General features: G+C 39.4%; 1 protein-coding gene and 1 long non-coding RNA gene across 3 annotated transcripts in view; both read right to left on the reverse strand.

Moving 5' to 3' along the window:
• Window positions 1–10,869, reverse strand: part of WDR64 (WD repeat domain 64) — a 145,974-nt gene extending 135,105 nt beyond the window's left edge. Inside the window, exons 1-2 of one of the 2 annotated variants that reach the window (XM_058701713.1) lie at window positions 10,537–10,869; window positions 5,185–5,315 (exon numbers count right to left, since the gene is read on the reverse strand). In XM_058701713.1, coding sequence (XP_058557696.1) covers window positions 5,185–5,315; window positions 10,537–10,681 — 276 coding nt within the window. In that variant the 5' untranslated portion in view covers window positions 10,682–10,869. Of the gene's footprint in view, window positions 1–5,184; window positions 5,316–10,536 lie in introns of those variants that run through there. The other variant, XM_058701714.1, reaches the window with a different exon arrangement.
• Window positions 10,870–16,165: 5,296 nt separating this feature from the next.
• On the reverse strand, window positions 16,166–17,690 carry LOC131496277 (uncharacterized). Its single transcript, XR_009254406.1, has 3 exons — window positions 17,251–17,690; window positions 17,013–17,157; window positions 16,166–16,481 (listed from the first exon to the last, which is right to left on the reverse strand). It is a non-coding gene; the product is annotated as an uncharacterized LOC131496277 (long non-coding RNA).
• Window positions 17,691–17,758: the final 68 nt, after the last annotated feature.

Here is a 17,758-nt window from a genome sequence, read left to right on the forward strand (position 1 = left end):
ATAAACCTAGTTCTTATTACCTGATAAGATTAACACTGGCTGATAAAAAAAAATGGTAATCCAAACTGAAAAAAACTTAATCTGCCAGCACTGAATTTCCATTTTACAGATGATGGATCTGAAGCTCAGAAAGGTTAGGTCACATTGCTCAAAATAGAAATGCCTCTTAGGAGCATTGGCACAGATAGTTTGTGACGAAAATGACAGAACAATAAAAGAGGCCACCTGAACTATTTTCTCTAACCTCATTATCCTTTATATACATACAGTGTGCAGAGGCTGGTCACAAGTGTTTGTATTAAACTTGTGTGTGATTTATAAGGACCCAAGTGATGTGACTGAATAATGTCATATGAAATTACTGGACAGAGAAGGAGAAAATCTCAGATCCAGGATCAAAACTCATTTTTTTTCTGTGGCTTTAGGTAAGTCAATTAACCTTTCTGTGTTTCATTGTCCTCATCTTTATTATTGTAATAACATTATCCTCCATAATCTACATGGGGGGGGTTGTCATGAAGATTAAATGAGAACATAAAAAGGAAGTGTCTGAAAAAACAAATGTGAGTTAATTCTGGTGTTCTAACAGGAAAGGGCAGGAGAAGGAGAAAGAGAGAGTAGATGTGGGAAAGAACAAGGCTGCATTTCCTCATCTACACAATGAAACAATCTGGATTGACTGAATTCATCCATTCATTCATTTATTTCAAGAACAAAAGAGTGTTTTGTTTATTTACAACAAATCATTTGTAACATATTCCTCTCTCTTCAAAACAGAGAACCCTACAAAATACACAGAGGCCAAATTATCCGTTAATGTAGAACTCCAGGTAAGTGGATTAACCAGAGTTAATTGGTTTGAGCATTGGTTTCCTGAATCTAGGTGTGTGATATAATATAAACAGACTTCTGTTATTTCTTGAAATGCATAAATTATTTGATGTTCACGTGAATCATTTGTTTTGTTTTTGTTTAAGTTTATTTATTTATTTTGAGAGAAATAGAGAGAGAGGGAGAGAATCCCAAGCAGATTCCACACCATCATTGTAGAGTCCAATACAGGGCTCGAACTCATAAAAACGTGAGATCATGGCTTGAGCTGAAACCAAGAATTGGATGCTTAATCGACTGAGCCACCAGGCACCCCAACATGAATCATTTGTTATATACTCATTTGCATATTTTTAGGGATCCAAAAATATTGCATTAGAAATTCCAGCACATGAACCATTGAGTGTGTGAGAAATATTCATTAAAAAATTGAGAACAGTAAGGATGATTGTCAACATCATGGCTACTCAAAGTTTAGTGACATAGAATTTAAGGTACCAATAGATGAGACAATATCCAAAGGATTTACACAGTGTGACTGAGCCCAGATCCTTGGAAAAACACATTCATTTTGTACACTTACAAGATTTAGGAAAAAGACAGCCATTTCTGTATTCCTGCAAAATTACTGACTGTTTTAGTGTTCATTTGATTTCTCAAACTTTTTAAGTCTTTCAGTGGTTAAGGGCTTTTGTTGATATAGATGATAGATAGATAGATAGATAGCTCATATGTATACTTATCTTCTTGTTTTTATTTTTAAAAAACAAAATTTTTTTTTAACGTTTATTTATTTTTGAGACAGAGAGAGACAGAGCATGAACAGGGGAGGAGCAGAGAGAGAGGGAGACACAGAATCTGAAACAGGCTCCATCCAGTCTCTGAGCTATCAGCACAGAGCCCAACGCGGGGCTCAAACTCACGGACCGTGAGATCATGACCTGAGCCGAAGTCGGACTCTTAACCGACCAAGCCACCCAGGCGCCCTGTATACTTATCTTCTATTTTATTGAATTAGTAGATTAAAAAGGACAAAACAACCGCCTTTGCACTTGCAATCTTGCTTTTAGATCCATCCCTGGGACCTACGCTTATAGAGCCATTTGAACTTTCTGCAATGACAAGACTTTTCTGTAATCTCTCCTATCCAATATGATAGTCTCTGGTCTCATTGGATATTGAACCCTAGAAAAGTAATCAGCACAACTGAGGAGTTCAATTGTTAATTTAATTTAATTTAATTTAATTTAATTTAATTTAATTTAAATGTAACTAGCCCTTGTGGCTACTGTTGGTTAGCTCAGCTTTAGAGGGTCCACTCTAGTTCATGATGCTAAGGGGCCATTGTCCACCAGGAGTTCATGCTTTTAAACCATGTCCTAGATTCCCGAGGCCCCAGAATTCCCTGCCTAAAGGGCTCCAAGCCTCCTTTCAGGCCCATGAAGTCTCTTTTAGGTACATCCTCATGAGGGTGGACCACACACCACTGGTTTGTGCACCCCTAGGACTGAAGAGTCCCCAAGGCAGAGTGTTGGAGAAGGAGCTTAGACATATGGGTTGGAGGTATCCATATATGTGCATGCATGGTCCCCCATAATGTGGGATGGGGCCATTGGTGCAAAATTAAGGGAGGTGGGCTGGCGCTAACTCTCTCCTTGTCTCTATATTTTAGTGTGAAACTGCAAGGTGTGAGAATTTTAAATTCTAACGTGGACTTCCAGGGCATTATTAAGGCATATTTTCAAAATTGGAGGATAAAACATATTTGCTTTAACAATTAGCTGAATTTATAATTTCACATATTATATATATATGTGAATTTATAATTTCACATATTATATATATTATATATATAGATATATGAATATATCAAATATTCACATATTTGATATCTGGGCCTCTATTTATACTTGTGCCCAAATAAAAGGGACATTTTGTACATGTGACTTCTCTGTAGAACTAGTTGACAGTAAAGAATTTGACATCGCATTCTTCAGATAAACATTTCCAATCATGGTGGCTACTTATATCATTTTCTTTGAACTTGTGATATTTAAACACACTATATTAAACTTTTTTTTCTTATTCTTATGCTCTTGGAGAACAACGACAAATATCTTCTTATTTTTTCTGATACTGTTCCCAAAGAACAAAGTTGAATACTTTCTACAGTCTGTCCATCTTTCCGTTGTTTGTCAACAAAAATCCATCTTTGTTGATCAGGAGGAATTCCTTCTATGTCTATTTTGACATTTTCTGTGCTTACCGATAAAAATATAATGAGAACAATACATATAACTTTAAAGTTTCCAGTAGCCACATGAAAAAATGTAAAAAAAAAAAAAGAATTAATTTTAATAGTGTATTTGTTTAATCCAATATGTCCTAAATATAATTTCAACATGTAACCAATAGTAAGATATTTTATAATCTTTTTGTGTATTACATCTTTGAAATCTGGTGTGTATTTTACAATTACAGCATATTTCAATTGAGACTAGTTACATTTCCAGTACTAAATAGCCTCATGTAGCTAGAAGAAGTGTTTCGGGCAGTGCAGGTCTAGAGTTTCTAAGGGTTCAACCTCAAGGATGATGGTCTTTCCTAGTGAAGCTTCTTTGAGATTTTGTGTTGTACCTTCACTGAGGAAAAACAATCCAATGTTTCTCAGTCATTCTTTGACTGTCTTACTAATACAGCTGTCTGGTTTGACCTGAACCATCTAAGCAGGGGGCATATCAGGTCCTGGCCCAACCTTCATTTCAGGTGTTCTATCTTTAGGAATAACCAGCAGTTACTTTAAAGTTCCATTTAGCGTATTCTGACAAGATGACCATAATTCACTCTAATTTTAGCAACACAAACATTAATTCGTGGTAGTTCCAGAAAAACAGATCACCATTGTATACAAATCAGGTGACCATGCTGGAAATCTCAGAAATCTTCAGCTGAAAACCCAAGACATGTTGGAAAAGTGACCGTTGAATAGAAGGCTTAAATATTTATTTATTTTAAAAAAAATTTTTTTAACGTTTATTTATTTTTGAGACAGAGAGAGACAGAGCATGAACAGGGGAGGGTCAGAGAGAGAGTGAGACACAGAATCCGAAACAGGCTCCAGGCTCTGAGCTGTCAGCACAGAGCCAGACGCGGGGCTCGAACTCACGGACTGCGAGATCATGACCTGAGCCGAAGTCGACCTAACCGACTGAGCCACCCAGGCGCCCCCAGAAGGCTTAAATATTTATAATGCAAGCTCTGCTAAAACATTTCCATGGGCACAACAGGCTTTTAAAAAAAAGAAAGAAAAGAAAAGAAACAAAAAGGAAAGATGGAAGGGAGGAAAGGAGGGAGAGAAAGAAGGAAAAAGAGGTAAGCTTGGCAATTACAATTCTTTGTCTTTGATACATGAGCCTTGTTCTCTGGTAATCCCTTTCCACTTCCACCTAGATATATATTTTTATACATAGGGTGCTTTCATATATTTTCTTTTGATATCATAATCAAGTAAAGATCTAAGTGAACATCATATTTTTACTTTTCATTTCTTGAAAAAAGAAAAAGCTTTAAAAATACGGTACACAGCAGAATCTTCATGCTAATCTGGAGACTGGAAGCTTTCAGGCTTGTTAGTACTCACCAGAAGTTTGTGAGAATGTTTTTCAATTTCTAAAAGCAACCTGAAATATTTATAAGAATTATGAAATTGAGAAGAGATGTATTAAAATTCAATTAGTGATGTGTTGGGTATCTATTAGCTTAGCTGTATTAATTCCAAAAATCTATTTTATTGAACTATTACATTTATAAATATTAACAAATTACTGGGGACAATTGAGATCTTTGTAAATTGAGTGCCTTAATAATTTTCCAGATCTTCTCTTAATCCTTCAGGCAAGTGTGATAGTCTTATACATTCCTTGATAGATTTATCCGTTGACATTTTCTACTATTTGTTATTCTTGTTTTTTTAACAAATTTTTTTTACAAAAATTTAAAATTTATTTTTGAGAGATAGGCAGAACGTGAGCAGGAAAGGGGCAGAGAGAGAGGGAAACACAGAATATGAAGCAGGCTCCAGGCTGTAAGCTGTCAGCACAGAGCTGACAGTCAGTTAAGCATCCAATGTTCGCTCAGGTCTTGATTTCGCTGAGCTGAAATCAAGAGTCAGATGCTTAATAGACTGAACCACGCAGGAACCCTAATGGTGGCCATATCTTTATGGAGTTTACACATATCATGTACACATTGTGAGCTTAACCCCTGTGGGAGTAACTTTTTGATTAAATTATTCATCCTGAACAAGGAGAAATAATACCCAGATTTCATACAATGAACATGAAAAGTGACTACCTCACACCAGTCTACAGACACATCAGGGTTGTTGCAGAGCTTCCTGTAAAAACATTTCACATCTTGATTCTTCACTTCTGGACCAAAGAGTTCCTCCACGGCTGCATAAAACTTGTCATAATCAATTGCATCTGCATCGTAACAAAGTCCAGGAACATCGTTATCAGACTCCAAGGACTATATTGCATTTCTCAGCTCCCTTTTCTATTTTCTAATCTATTTCATTATTTCAACCTATTAAAACCAGGTTCTGCTGCATTTTAAGGTTCTTTTAATTAGAAACAGAACTCATCCCTTGATTAAAACATTAGAAGAAAATATTTTACTTTGGTGTTTAGTTTTTCCTCCAAAACTTATATTTCAACTATTTTAGGAGTTTTATTCAGGAATACAAAGATAAGAAAGTGGATTACTTCCTTCCTGTCAGGAAAATTTTTACCAATCAAGAGTGTCTGCTACAGCCCATCTTCAAGGAAAGGGAGTAATTCTTGATAGGTTCTTTGAAACTATTTCGACACCACACACACACACACACACACACACACCATACTTGAATATTGATTTTGCCAAACTTGGTGATTCACTTGGGAGCTACTGTTCTGTCTAAAGGCAAGAAGGAACTAGAAGCAAAGGTGCACTGAGAATTTGTTATGTGTGGGAACTGAGCTAGACACTGGAATTAGAATGCAAAATTAGATAGACAAGTTCCCTTCCTCTGGGAATTTATGTCCTAGTGGAAGACACAGCAAACCAACAAGTAAACCAACAAATAAAGTATTTACAGATTGTGATGGGCAAGACTAATTACTAGAGATAGATATTCGATTAATGGTTATCTAATGTGAGAGGTGACAGGACATGAGGAGACTCTGAGATGCTAGAAATGTTCTTTGTCTGGACCTGGTTGGCAGCTGCAGGTATGTTTACCAATGTCCAAATTTGCCGTGCTATATACTTAAGATTAGTTGTGTTCTTTGGGCTCCAATGTATGTATAATATACCTTAGGAGCAAAGTAAAAGTTATTAGGTATAGAGTGAGCTAAGTGTTGGGAAGGAAACCAATAGGGAGCTATGAGAGAATTCTCTATTTATCAGTGTTGGTGGGCAGGGAAGCCTTTCTAAAGACACAAGTAAAAACAGTTAAGCTAAGACCTAATAAGCAAAAAGAATTCAGCCATGTGTAAAGGTAGATAACAGCATTTTAGGCAGAGGCCAACCAAAGACTCATGTTCTGAGAAGGTGTATGGATATGGAGTATAGTGAGGACAGGGAAAGCATTGTGAGGTGAGATTACCAAGAAGGAGGGTTAAGCTGGAGTCAGTAGTTTGTAATTTATTCTAAGCATGAGAGTAAGCATGATGGTAAGGTATTGCCTTAAATTTTTCTCAAAGCACACTGGCTGCTGTAAGGACAGCTATAAAGAGTGACAGCTATAAGAGTGACAGCTATAAACCTAGCAAGGGCTAGTGCATTAATCTGGGATTCAGGTAGTAGAGGCTTGGCCAGAACGATGCACTAGCCAATGTACATCCTGGGCTGTCTTGGAAAGTCCAATTTATACTGATATTCTCAAATTAGTTAATAATAACAAACCCTTTCACTCTTCAAAGTGTCCTCAATTGGATGATAAGTGATATAGACACTGAGAGGTAGCACTGGCGATGGCGAGATATAGTTGGAAGTAGAATGACAAAGACTTATAACTGATTGGAAGCTGTTGGGGGCAGGAGTGGGGAGTGAAGGACAAGCAGGATTCCAGAGCAACAGGTCTCATCCAGGGGAGGATTTGCCGTCTATCTCCCACAGGGACATTGGCAATGTTGACTGTGGACAATTTTGATTGTTGCAGTTAGGAATGGAAGTGCTATGTCATCTAGTAGGTAGAGGCCAGAGATACTAACCATCCCACGATGCACAGGATAGCCCCTCCCTCACCCCACATACACATACACAGAACAAAGAATCATCCAGCCCCAAATGTCAATAGTGCCAAAGTTGAAAAATCCTGTTCTAGAATGACACTCACGGTTTTGGTTTTAAAACTCAGCAAGTATTGGTGTTATTTACCAAAACAGAAGCAACTGAGGAAGGACCACGGGTCTTGGAGGGGGGAGAATAAAGCATTCCCTCTTGGTCTTATTAAATGTAAAATTCCTATGAGATATTCAAATAGTTTAGCTGCTTTAAATTCACACCATTGTGAGTATGATGTGTCTCCTTATAAATGAGTCTCACTGTAAATGCCACTGGATGAGGATGATGAAACTTTCCTTTCCTGGGTTATTTTAATTCTCTCAGGTCACTGACAAGATGATCGAACAGTAATATTACACAGATGAATTCCTTGGGTGAATTCCTTGACATCATTTTGAGATAGACACTGTTACATTAAAAACATTCTCTCTAGTTCTTAGCTTCTTGCCTATCATGAGAAGTAGACCCTATTTTCCAGTACTTATGAATAAATATGAATATATGCTAGCATTAGAAGTCTGATGAAAGTTAAGATTATATTTCTTCTTTCTCAATCTTTTAGGTCAGTCCCTCTCTCATAGAAGGAAATTTATCTGTACTTATTATTTTCTATCAAATCTATACTGTATATCTACATATCTATTGTACACTATACTGTGGCATATTATAGTATAATATTATATAAAATATATATTGCTATATTAAAATATATTCTTTCTGTATAGATACATATTTACATATACATACACATAAACATATATACTATAGAGGAAGGAAGTTTTTCAATGTGGCTTTGTGATTGCAAGCTTTAAGTGAAAGCAAGATTAACTTGTTTGCTTAGCACACATTTCAAGAGTACTTCCTGGATATAAGACTCTGGGCTAACCATAAGGTTATAAAGCCTTCAAAGCACTCACAGTTCAAGTGCTACGGCAAAGAAGAGGCAGGAACACACACATTTCAGCAGGTTAGGTGCAGCAGGGAAATTCCTCAAGATGGCAAGTTAACAGTGTGCTAAGGATGGCTTTGCCTGGGGAAAGTTCTTACAAAGAGATGACATTTGATTTGGGTCTTAAAAGATGAGCAAAAGTTATAGGCACAAAAAAGGGAGGAAAGGCACTCTACACTTGGGGAATGACACGTGCAAAATCAGAGTCATAAGTCATTGGGAATGCTGACAAGTTCATATTAGGACAGAAAGTTTATGAAGGGAAGTTCCAGGAGCTGAGGCTGGAAAGGTAGATTGAGGCATGGCTGGGAATAGCCCCGAATGTCAAGTTAACATATATGGACTTTAATGCTGAGTTAATAAGCCAGCAATGTGTCAGTTTAAAAAAAAATAAAAGAATAACTCTTGGGGCACCTGGGTGGCTCAGTTGGTTGAACATCCCACTCTTGATTTTGACTCAAGTCATGATCCCAGGGTGGTGGGATCAAGCCTCGCATTGGGTTCCAGCTGAGCATGGAACCTGGTTAAGATTCTCTCTCTCCTCCTTTCCCCCTCTCCCCCACTCATGTTCTCTTTCTCTCTTTGTCTAAAAAAATTTCAAAAATAAGGCAATAACACTTGGCAAGAAGACTATTATATTGAAAGGCTGTTGTAATAACCCAAGAGTGAGATACCATCATGAAATAGTCAAAGGTTATAGCAAGATATCTGGCTCAGGAGACTATGTAGATGGAGTCTCTGCTTTAAGGTTGATAGAGAACACAGGCAAGACTCAAAAAAAAAAAAGGAGGCAAAGAAAGAATGAGAAAGGGAAAAAAAGAGAGAGGTGTGATGAGACACCCAGAAGGAGACAGTTTCTGGAAGCAGAGGCAGCAAGCTGCTAATGCAGTGAAATAGCCAAGTAAGCTGGAAAATGAAAACAATTGATTGAATTCGGCAGCCGTATTAGGTGATGAAATACCTTGGTAAGAGCATTTTCAGCAAAGTGATGAGAGAAGTCAGACTTGAGTAGATTGAAAATTAAGTGGTGACACTGTGGGGAAATTTAGTGGTGAATCAAAGCAAAGGCATACAGTGGCAGCTTATAGGGAAGAACAAGTCAAGGTCAGCACGTTTGGGTATATTTTTAGTTTGAGAGGACAAAGCCAAAAAAAAAAAGGAGATTTTGAAGTTGTTGCAGTAGAGTGATGGCTTTGGAGAAAAGGAGGGATAGAAGAATGAAAGGTGCTGGTTTGGGAAACTCAGAAGTGGAGTAAAGGGAGTTTGAGAGAATTCTTGTCTTTTGGCATTGCTTTTTCTTATGATGATGTAAGCTTGGCCAAGGGGAGCTGAGATCCAGACAGGGTTCAACAAAAGTGGTAAGGGTTTGGAAAATCAATTACAGATAAATTACAGGTAAACAGACTGGGGAACATTTTTTTAACTATATAAAAATTAAAAAATAAGAGTTTTGTCTACAGGTTTAGAAAGCCCAGCCAAGTTCACAATCATCTAAATACTACATCCAGAAGCCCTGAGTCTTAGCTCTAACACATAGAGGTTGAGTGACTTGGGGTGACAAGTAAAATGGGGGTGATAGCAATAACAGTAATATTTGTTGTGAGAATCAATTAAATTATATTTATTAAGGTGATTTACAAATTCTTAAACACTATTCAAATAATACCAGTTTTGTGTTTGATATGGAAAGTCAACAATTTAACTCATTTGTGGCTGTCCAGCCTGGCACGTTAAGAGGCTGGCCATGCTGACCCCTTTGCAATTGTATGGGCTCTGCTGCTTTTCTTGTAACAGCAGGATTTGTTCCATTAGTCTTTTACTCTGCTGTTAAGCCTTATTTGTCACTGCTGTCCTCAGTGCCCCAAAGTTGTCCCCTTGAGTCCTGACCATGGTGGTGTACTTTCCATTCTGTGTTGGAATTTCTGCTGTTAATGATCCTGGCAGACCACTGCCTACCTTGTTCCCCTTACCTTGGCATGCTCCAAATTATTCCAGCCTAGATACATAAGGGGAGGCCCAGGCAGTGAACAAAAGTTTCAGAAAAACTTTGTCCTGCTTATGAATGTCTTTATGGTCTCATGATACCCTTAAGAGGTGGCAGGGCAGCTTCTATGGCTCGCTAATGGTCACTGTGCACTACTGGGAATCCCAGGTCAACCAGCAAGACATCAGAGGTAGATCCCACAGAAGAATTCTTAGATGCCACTTAATGAAACCCCTTAATTTTACTTTTGATGTCTCAAATTTAGGTTCAAGGAAATGAACAAAGCTTCCCCAGGATGACTTAGCTAGTTAGGGACAGAGTCAGAACTCAGGCCTCCCATTCAATGTCTCTGCTATTAAGCAACATTGCTTCTCTTTGGTGGCTTAAAACATTGGACAGTTCTAACCACAGACCCAATTGGGTGCCCTATAATCACTGATCTTACCTTCTTTTTGTATAAACAGGCCTGCTCTTTCATCTCTTTTCTGGGCTGCTACATGTTCAATCAATTTTTCAAACCCTTTCAAGGCTGTCTTGAAATTGCTAATCTGAAGTGCAGTGTTTAAATGCTTTCCCTCCTTGATATCCATAGAGACATAGAGTTATTTATTTCTGTACAGAAATAAACAGCACAAATTTGCCAACTTGGAAAACCTTCCAGTTGGTACAGTGCCTCCCTGCTGTCTCAGTTTTGTCCCAGGTCTCATTCCTTCGGTCTTAAAATCCCATACTGTGGGTAGGAGTCAGAGTCGTCACTAGGATGTTAGCAGGGAGGAACCCTGACTTAATCTAATGCATTTCATATATGCAAACATTTCAGTAAGTATCCTGACCTCATAATGTTACCAGTGTCCTTCAAATGGCCCTCATTGCATCATAATATCTCTGTCACCTCCCCTTCCTTCATAAGGAGGGCATTAAGCTTTCCTTCCCCACAAACTGTGTGCGTGCGTGTGTGTGTGTGTGTGTGTGTGTGTGTGTGTGTATGTACACTGTCTGGAGGGAAGTCAAATAGGTAAAGGCCAGTGAAAGAAACTTGGCATTACTTTCCCTCTCCTACATCTCTTCCTACCTCAAACCATCTGCCTTCCTCAAAATGCTGTGGAGAGTCACCTTACCATTCATTCTTGTAGCTTTGCTGGATATGGAACCAAAAACTTCTCAAGATGAAGGTATATTTCAGCATTTGTCATTTCTGTCCCAAATAAAGATATCTTTAGAGGTCCTAGGGAATAAAGAAGTGTCTTCTTCCTTTATGCATTGACCTTCAGTGGAAATGATCAAGTGAGGCAGGAGTGGGGAAGGGGTAGTTTTTGATTGAGACAAAAGTTCTTCTAGATGTTATTAGTTGAATGCAGCATGGGGAATATAGTCAATAATATTGTAATGATATAGGATGGTAACAGATGATAGCTACACTTATGGTGAACATTGAGTAATGTCAAGCCACATGTTGTACACCTGAAATGAATACGACATTGTTTGTCAACTATACTTCAGTAAAACAAAACAAAAACCCCTGGCCAGCCCTTCTCAAACTATCAGGGTCATGAGAAATGAGGAATGTCTGAGAAACTATCACAGTCGAGAGAAGCCTAAGGAGATTTGATTACTCAGTGTAACATGGCATCCTGGTGGGGATCCTGGAACACAAAAAGACATTAGGTAAAAACTAAAGCAATCTGGCTAAGCTGGGGCCTTTAGTTATTAGTGAGTATCAAAACTGTTTCCTCAGTTGTAACAAATACACTAGTACCAGATGTTAATAAAAAGAGAAACTGGGTGAGTAGGTATATGGGAACTGTCTGCACTATCTTCTGTTTTTCAGTAAATCAAAAACTGGTCTAGAGGGGTGCCTTGCTGGCTCAGTTGGAAGAACACGTGACGCTTGATCTCAGGATCATGAGACTGAGCCCCATGTTGGGTGTACAGATTGCTAAAAAATAAACTTGAAAAAATAAAGTACATTTACAAGGTGAAATGGTTTCCCCGAGCTAGTCTAAAAAGATGATACAAGAAAAGGCATCCTGATGTCACCCCTCCATGTGCCTGTCTCTTGAGTCCCATTCCTGAAGCCTGGACTGATGCCATCTGTGTATCAGGGCATAGCTGTTATACTGCTCTCCACCTTTGCCATCACTTGGGAAATTTCCTTATCCAATCTCCTATGCCTTTCTTGTTATTCCCTCATTTTGGTGGCTTACGTACAAAAATAGTGCCTGGAAAATACATTTTTGTTATACCTTGCATGTTTGAAAATATTCTTGACTTTCTCTTGCATTTGATTGATATTAGGTTGGGTATAGAATCCTAGGTTGGAAATCACTTTCGTTTAATATTCTGAAGATTTTATTCCACTGTCTTTTGTTTCTCATGTTGTTACAAGAAGTCTTTTCAAATCAGTTTCTGCTGCTAATCATAAGCTAGTCTATCCCTGATTCTTTGTACATAACTTGTTTTTATCCCCTGCCCCTTACACACATGCACACACAGGAAGCTTATAAATGTTCTTTTTCTCCCAAGTGTATAAAAATTTCACTACAATGGGTATTGGTGTGGAGATATATCTCTCTCTCTGCTTTTAAGGGCAAGGTTCTCAGTGAAATTTCATTTTTAAACACATGTATGCATTTGTTTAAACGTCTGCATTGGGGAAGGGGAATGTGGACAGATACACAGTTTATACATCAAGCTGATTCCTACGCATCTGAGGAGCTATATGCACTAGGAGAACTGACATTCAGAACTGAAGACATGCAAGATTCTCTCTCTCCCTCTCTTTTTTAATTCAACTACATTCATTAAATTATGTTTCATAAGGCAGGAAAAGATGCAGATATATTTGGCAAGATATTTCTGTAAGGGCTCTGTTTCCCACCAGGGACCAAGGTTAGAGAGAGTAGGGAAGCATGCATCCCAGTCCTTGGAAGTTTACTTAATTGTGCAAGTGTTGAAGTTCCCTCTCACATGACATGTGTATGATGCGGAAGGCTGGGGGTTATCAGTGATCCCATGCAAGAATAAGAATGACAGATAAAACATGTCTCCGTTCCCCCTCACTGCCCCCTTGTATTTTATAAAGGATTTGCTTGGAATATAGGGACATGGATGATTTAATGCTCCAGTGAAGGAAGATATTAAAATGGACCCCTTGATGCCTTGGAAGGGGCCCCACAATACAACTGGAGAACTCCCCCATTCTAAAGGACAGGGCTGCACAGTCCATGCAGGAAGATGCACAGAGATACTGGGAAGCCAGTTCTGCAGGTAGTAGCTCATTCTCACCTTCAAACTACTGAAGAGAAGGTAGTTTCTTAGGAGATCGAGGAGAGCACTAGTTAACAGTTCCTTGGAATTTCAGAGCAGTCAAAGGGCCGAGACTTTTCTCAATTTCTTTCTACCCAGTGGGCACCAGAGGGGAGAAACTGAGGCTGGCCAGTTCTCGACAGCAGTCCACACCCAGAATTTGGTGTGACTAGAATGCATACATTTCGAAAGGAGTAGATGCTAGACTCTGAGGGCCCCTACTGGAGAACACTGCCTGCAGGGTCTGGGGGCCCTAACCAGGGTCCTAGGGGGAGATGCAAGCAGACAGCTGACAAAGGCATTACCTCTGTCAAGGGACTTGTGAGAGAAAGATCTCTGTCACTTCAGGTCCTCAAAAGAACCCACAAATCACCCTAGAAAATGACAGCACTAAAAATCTGCTACAATCTGAGGGTGCCAACATCAGATGACAACTTTACCAATCAAGGAAGACAGGCTTTGGAACCTCATAAAATATCATTCAAAGGCAGTTAAAGAACAGGTGCAGAGAAGACATTTGAAATCAGTAATGGGAGAGAGTAAAGTTACTTTCTGCTTACACCTGCTGAGTCCAGCTTGCTCAATAAGCTGGTTGCATCTGTTTCCTTTTCCTACTCTGAGAAATGCAGGCACAATTTGCATCTACTTTTTTATTGTGAAAATATACATAACATAAAAGTGTACACAAGTCAGTGGCTTGAAGCACACTTACAATGTTATGCAACCATCACCACTGTCTATTTCAGAACTTTTTCATCATCCCAAACTGAAGCTCTGTGATCTTAACCACTAACTCCCAAGTCCTCCCACCTCAGTCCTCAGCCCCTGACTTTCCATCTCCATGAATTTGCCTATTCTAGGTACTGCATGTAAGTGGAATCATACAATATTCGTCCTTCTGTGTCTGACTTATTTCACTTAGCATAATTTTTTTCAAGGTTTATCCATGTTGTAATGTACTAGAAATTCATTCCTTTCTATAGACTGGATACGATTCCATTTTATGCCACATTTGGTTTATCCATTTGTCTGATAACGGACATCTGGTTCATTTCCACATTTTGGCTGCTATGAACATCAGTGTACAAATATCTATTGCAGTCCCTGCTTTCAATTCTTTTGGAGATTAGATAGATAGATAGATGTGATTACTGGATCATATGATAATTCTATGCTTAACTTTTTGAGGAGCTGCCACACTTTTTGCATAGTGGCTACACCATCTTACATTCTCAGCAGCAGCACACCAGGGTTATAATTTCTCCGCATCCTTGCAAACACTTATTATTTTCCAGTTTTTGTTTTAGTTTTTACTTTTTGAGAATAGCCATTCTAGCAGGTGTGAAGTGATATTTCATTGTGGTTTTGATTTGCATTTCTGTAGTGACTAATGATATTGAGCATCTTTTTATGCACTTGTCGGCCATTTGTGTATCTTTGAAGGAATGTCTATTTAAGTCCTTTGCCCATTTTTGAATTGGGTTGCTTGGGGTTTTTTGTTGTTGTTATTGTTGAGTTGCAGGAGTTCTTTTTATATTCTATATATTAATCCTTCATAGATCTAGGATTCACAAATATTTTATTGACTGTCATTTCACTCTCTTGATAGTGTCATTTGATGCACAAAAGTTTTAAAATTTGTTGGAGTTCATTTATGTATTTTTTCTTATGTTGCCTATGCCTTTGGTGCCATATTGAAGAAATCATTGCCAAAGCCAATGCAATGAAGACTTTTCTCCTATGTTTTCTTCTAAGAGTTCTATAGTTTTAGTGTTTAAGTTTAGTGGTTTGCTCCTTTTTGAGTCAATTTTTCTAAATGGTATAAGAGAAAGGTCCAACTTGATTTTTTTGTTTGTTTTTTGTTTGCATTTGGACATCCGGGTTTCCTACCACCATTTGTTGGAAAGACTTTCCTTTCCCCATTGAATGGTCTTGACAGCCTTGTCAAAAATCAATTGACCATATATGTGAAGGGTTATATCTTGACTATTCTGTTCCATTGATCTATGTCTGTCCTTATGCATTTGCTTATTCTGTTCCATTGGTCTATGTCTGTCCTTATGCATTTGCTTTTTAAGGTGTGGTATTTTGGATCTCCTATCATAACATACTTCTGAAAATAAATAAAAATATATATCATTACTGACAATATAAATCATATTTCTGGTATTAGTCTGCTTCTGTTGAGTATAATAAATATCTTTAACAGTTAATAGTATTATAATAATGACTCTATCAAAATCCTTACACATTTGCCAAAAGCCTCTTACTCCTCTTTTTCCTTCCTTGCTATTATTCTTCTCCCATATAGGTTTCCCTGGACTTTACTCTGAGAGAGTAAAAGCAAAAGTCCTTTTATTAAAATGGCCATGGCCCTGCATGATCTGCCCAATCACTGCTCACCCATATTTCTGCCCTCATTTCTTAATTCCCCTCTGCTCCAGCCACATTGGTTTCCTTGTTTTTCCTCCAAAATGCTAAGAACAGTCCTAACCCAGTACATCCTCCCTGTGCTTGCAGAACTTAGCATGGCTATCCATAACCATTTGTACAAAATAATCTTTTCACTCTCTCCCCCATACCCTTTCTCTGCCTTATTTTTTCTTTATGGCACATATCAGCATCTGACACACTACACATGTACTTACTTGGTTATTATCTATCCCAACACTACCAGAATGTAAGCTTTGTGAGGGCAGGGACTCAGCACCAATGAACCAACGAATGAATGAATGAATGCTTTAGAAAAAAATATAGTGAGCCCTATATTCATTCAACAAATATTTATTGAGAACTTACTGTAGACTAGATAGGAAGTGTGATGAAAACATAGTGAACATTAAACATATTAAACATATAGAACTTGTTAAATGTTTGCATACATCTAAAATATAAAGTTATATGAAGGGTGCCTGGGTGGCTCAGTCAGTTGAGTGTCCAACTTTGGCTCAGGTCATGATCTCACAGTCCGTGGGTTCCAGCCCCGCATCAGGCTCTGTGCTGACAGCTCAGAGCCTGGAGCCTGCTTCAGATTGTGTCTCCCTCTCTCTCTGCTCCTCCCCTGTTCACATGCTGTCTCTCTCTCTCAAAAATAAAGATTAAAAAAAATTTTAAATTAGATGAATTTTTTAAAGGTGTGGATGGGTTAATAAGTCTCATAGATGACAAATCCAGATTGGAATCTTTAAAGACAAATCAAGGTTTTGAGGGCGGAACCCCCCCACCCCCACCCTCAGCTACTGCTCAATGCACCAGGGTGGAGAGATCACTCCGCCCTATTTGATTCTGCATTTCCAGGGAATTTAGAATGGGGGTTCAGTGAAGCTAGTGATTTTCTACTGGTCTTTTGAACAGGGGTAGAAGGGGTAAACACCCTCATAGAGGACAATTCCTTTGCCCTTCCACACTGTGCTTGTCACCAGCACCCAGGGCCACCTTCAGGTCTGGCTCAGGACTGTGGTCCTCCTGTGGGACCTTGTTAGAGGCTGTGCAGGGACAGTGGTGCCCTCGCAGACTATGATCACGTTCACAACCTATATTTGACTTGTACTATATTTTCATGGCTACTGGGGAAAAGGCCAAGTGGAAAATGTGTGTTCTAAATATAGCACCTACCTCTCTATAGCAGCTAGATTTAGGTTGAAGCTTTGAGAGCACAGCCTGGATGGTCACCACCAGTGAAGAGCTTTGGCAGGCCTCAGTAACAGGACAGGAAGGACAACGATGGCGGGCCTAGGGGTCCAGCCTGGGGCTCACTTACCTGTGTGAGAGGAGAGTAATGTTGTGGGCTAGCAGTAAGTTATTACAGCTTCCTGGGATGGTGAGAAACCCAAGATGGGAGGCCCTCACCTACCCTCTCATTAGCTTGTGTTAGGCGCAGGCGCTCATAAATGTTTATAAACGAGAAAATGCACGAGTGAATTGGGTGCATGCGTGTGATGCTTTCAAGCCGGGTGCAGGGAGATGGGATGTGCGGAGCCACTGCGGTGGATTTGCCTCCCTACTGCCTTCTCCTCCCTGCTCGCCTACTGCTGTCCACTAGTGAGGGCACACGCTGGGGCAGTGGGTGCTGGGGCCAGGAAGGAGAGTCTGAAGGCCCAGCTTCGAGCGAAGCAGAGGATACGCCAGAGGTGAGCTGCGGGAAAGCGCCAGAAAGAGGGGACGGGGTTATGAGGAGGTTGAGAGCGCGCGGAGCCGCAGGGAACTAGACGCTCCGAGGGGCGGGGGCATAGGGGGCGGAGCTATAGGGGAGCGCGGCGCGGAAGGGGGCGGAGCTACGAGAGGGAGCCAGCGGTGTGGGGATCGGCGGGAACGCACCAAGCGGGGGATAGGGGCGGGGCTACAGGAGAGCGCCCAAGGGA

This window comes from Neofelis nebulosa, chromosome 15, assembly GCF_028018385.1.
Source record: "Neofelis nebulosa isolate mNeoNeb1 chromosome 15, mNeoNeb1.pri, whole genome shotgun sequence".
Classification (NCBI taxonomy): Eukaryota; Metazoa; Chordata; class Mammalia; order Carnivora; family Felidae; genus Neofelis; species Neofelis nebulosa.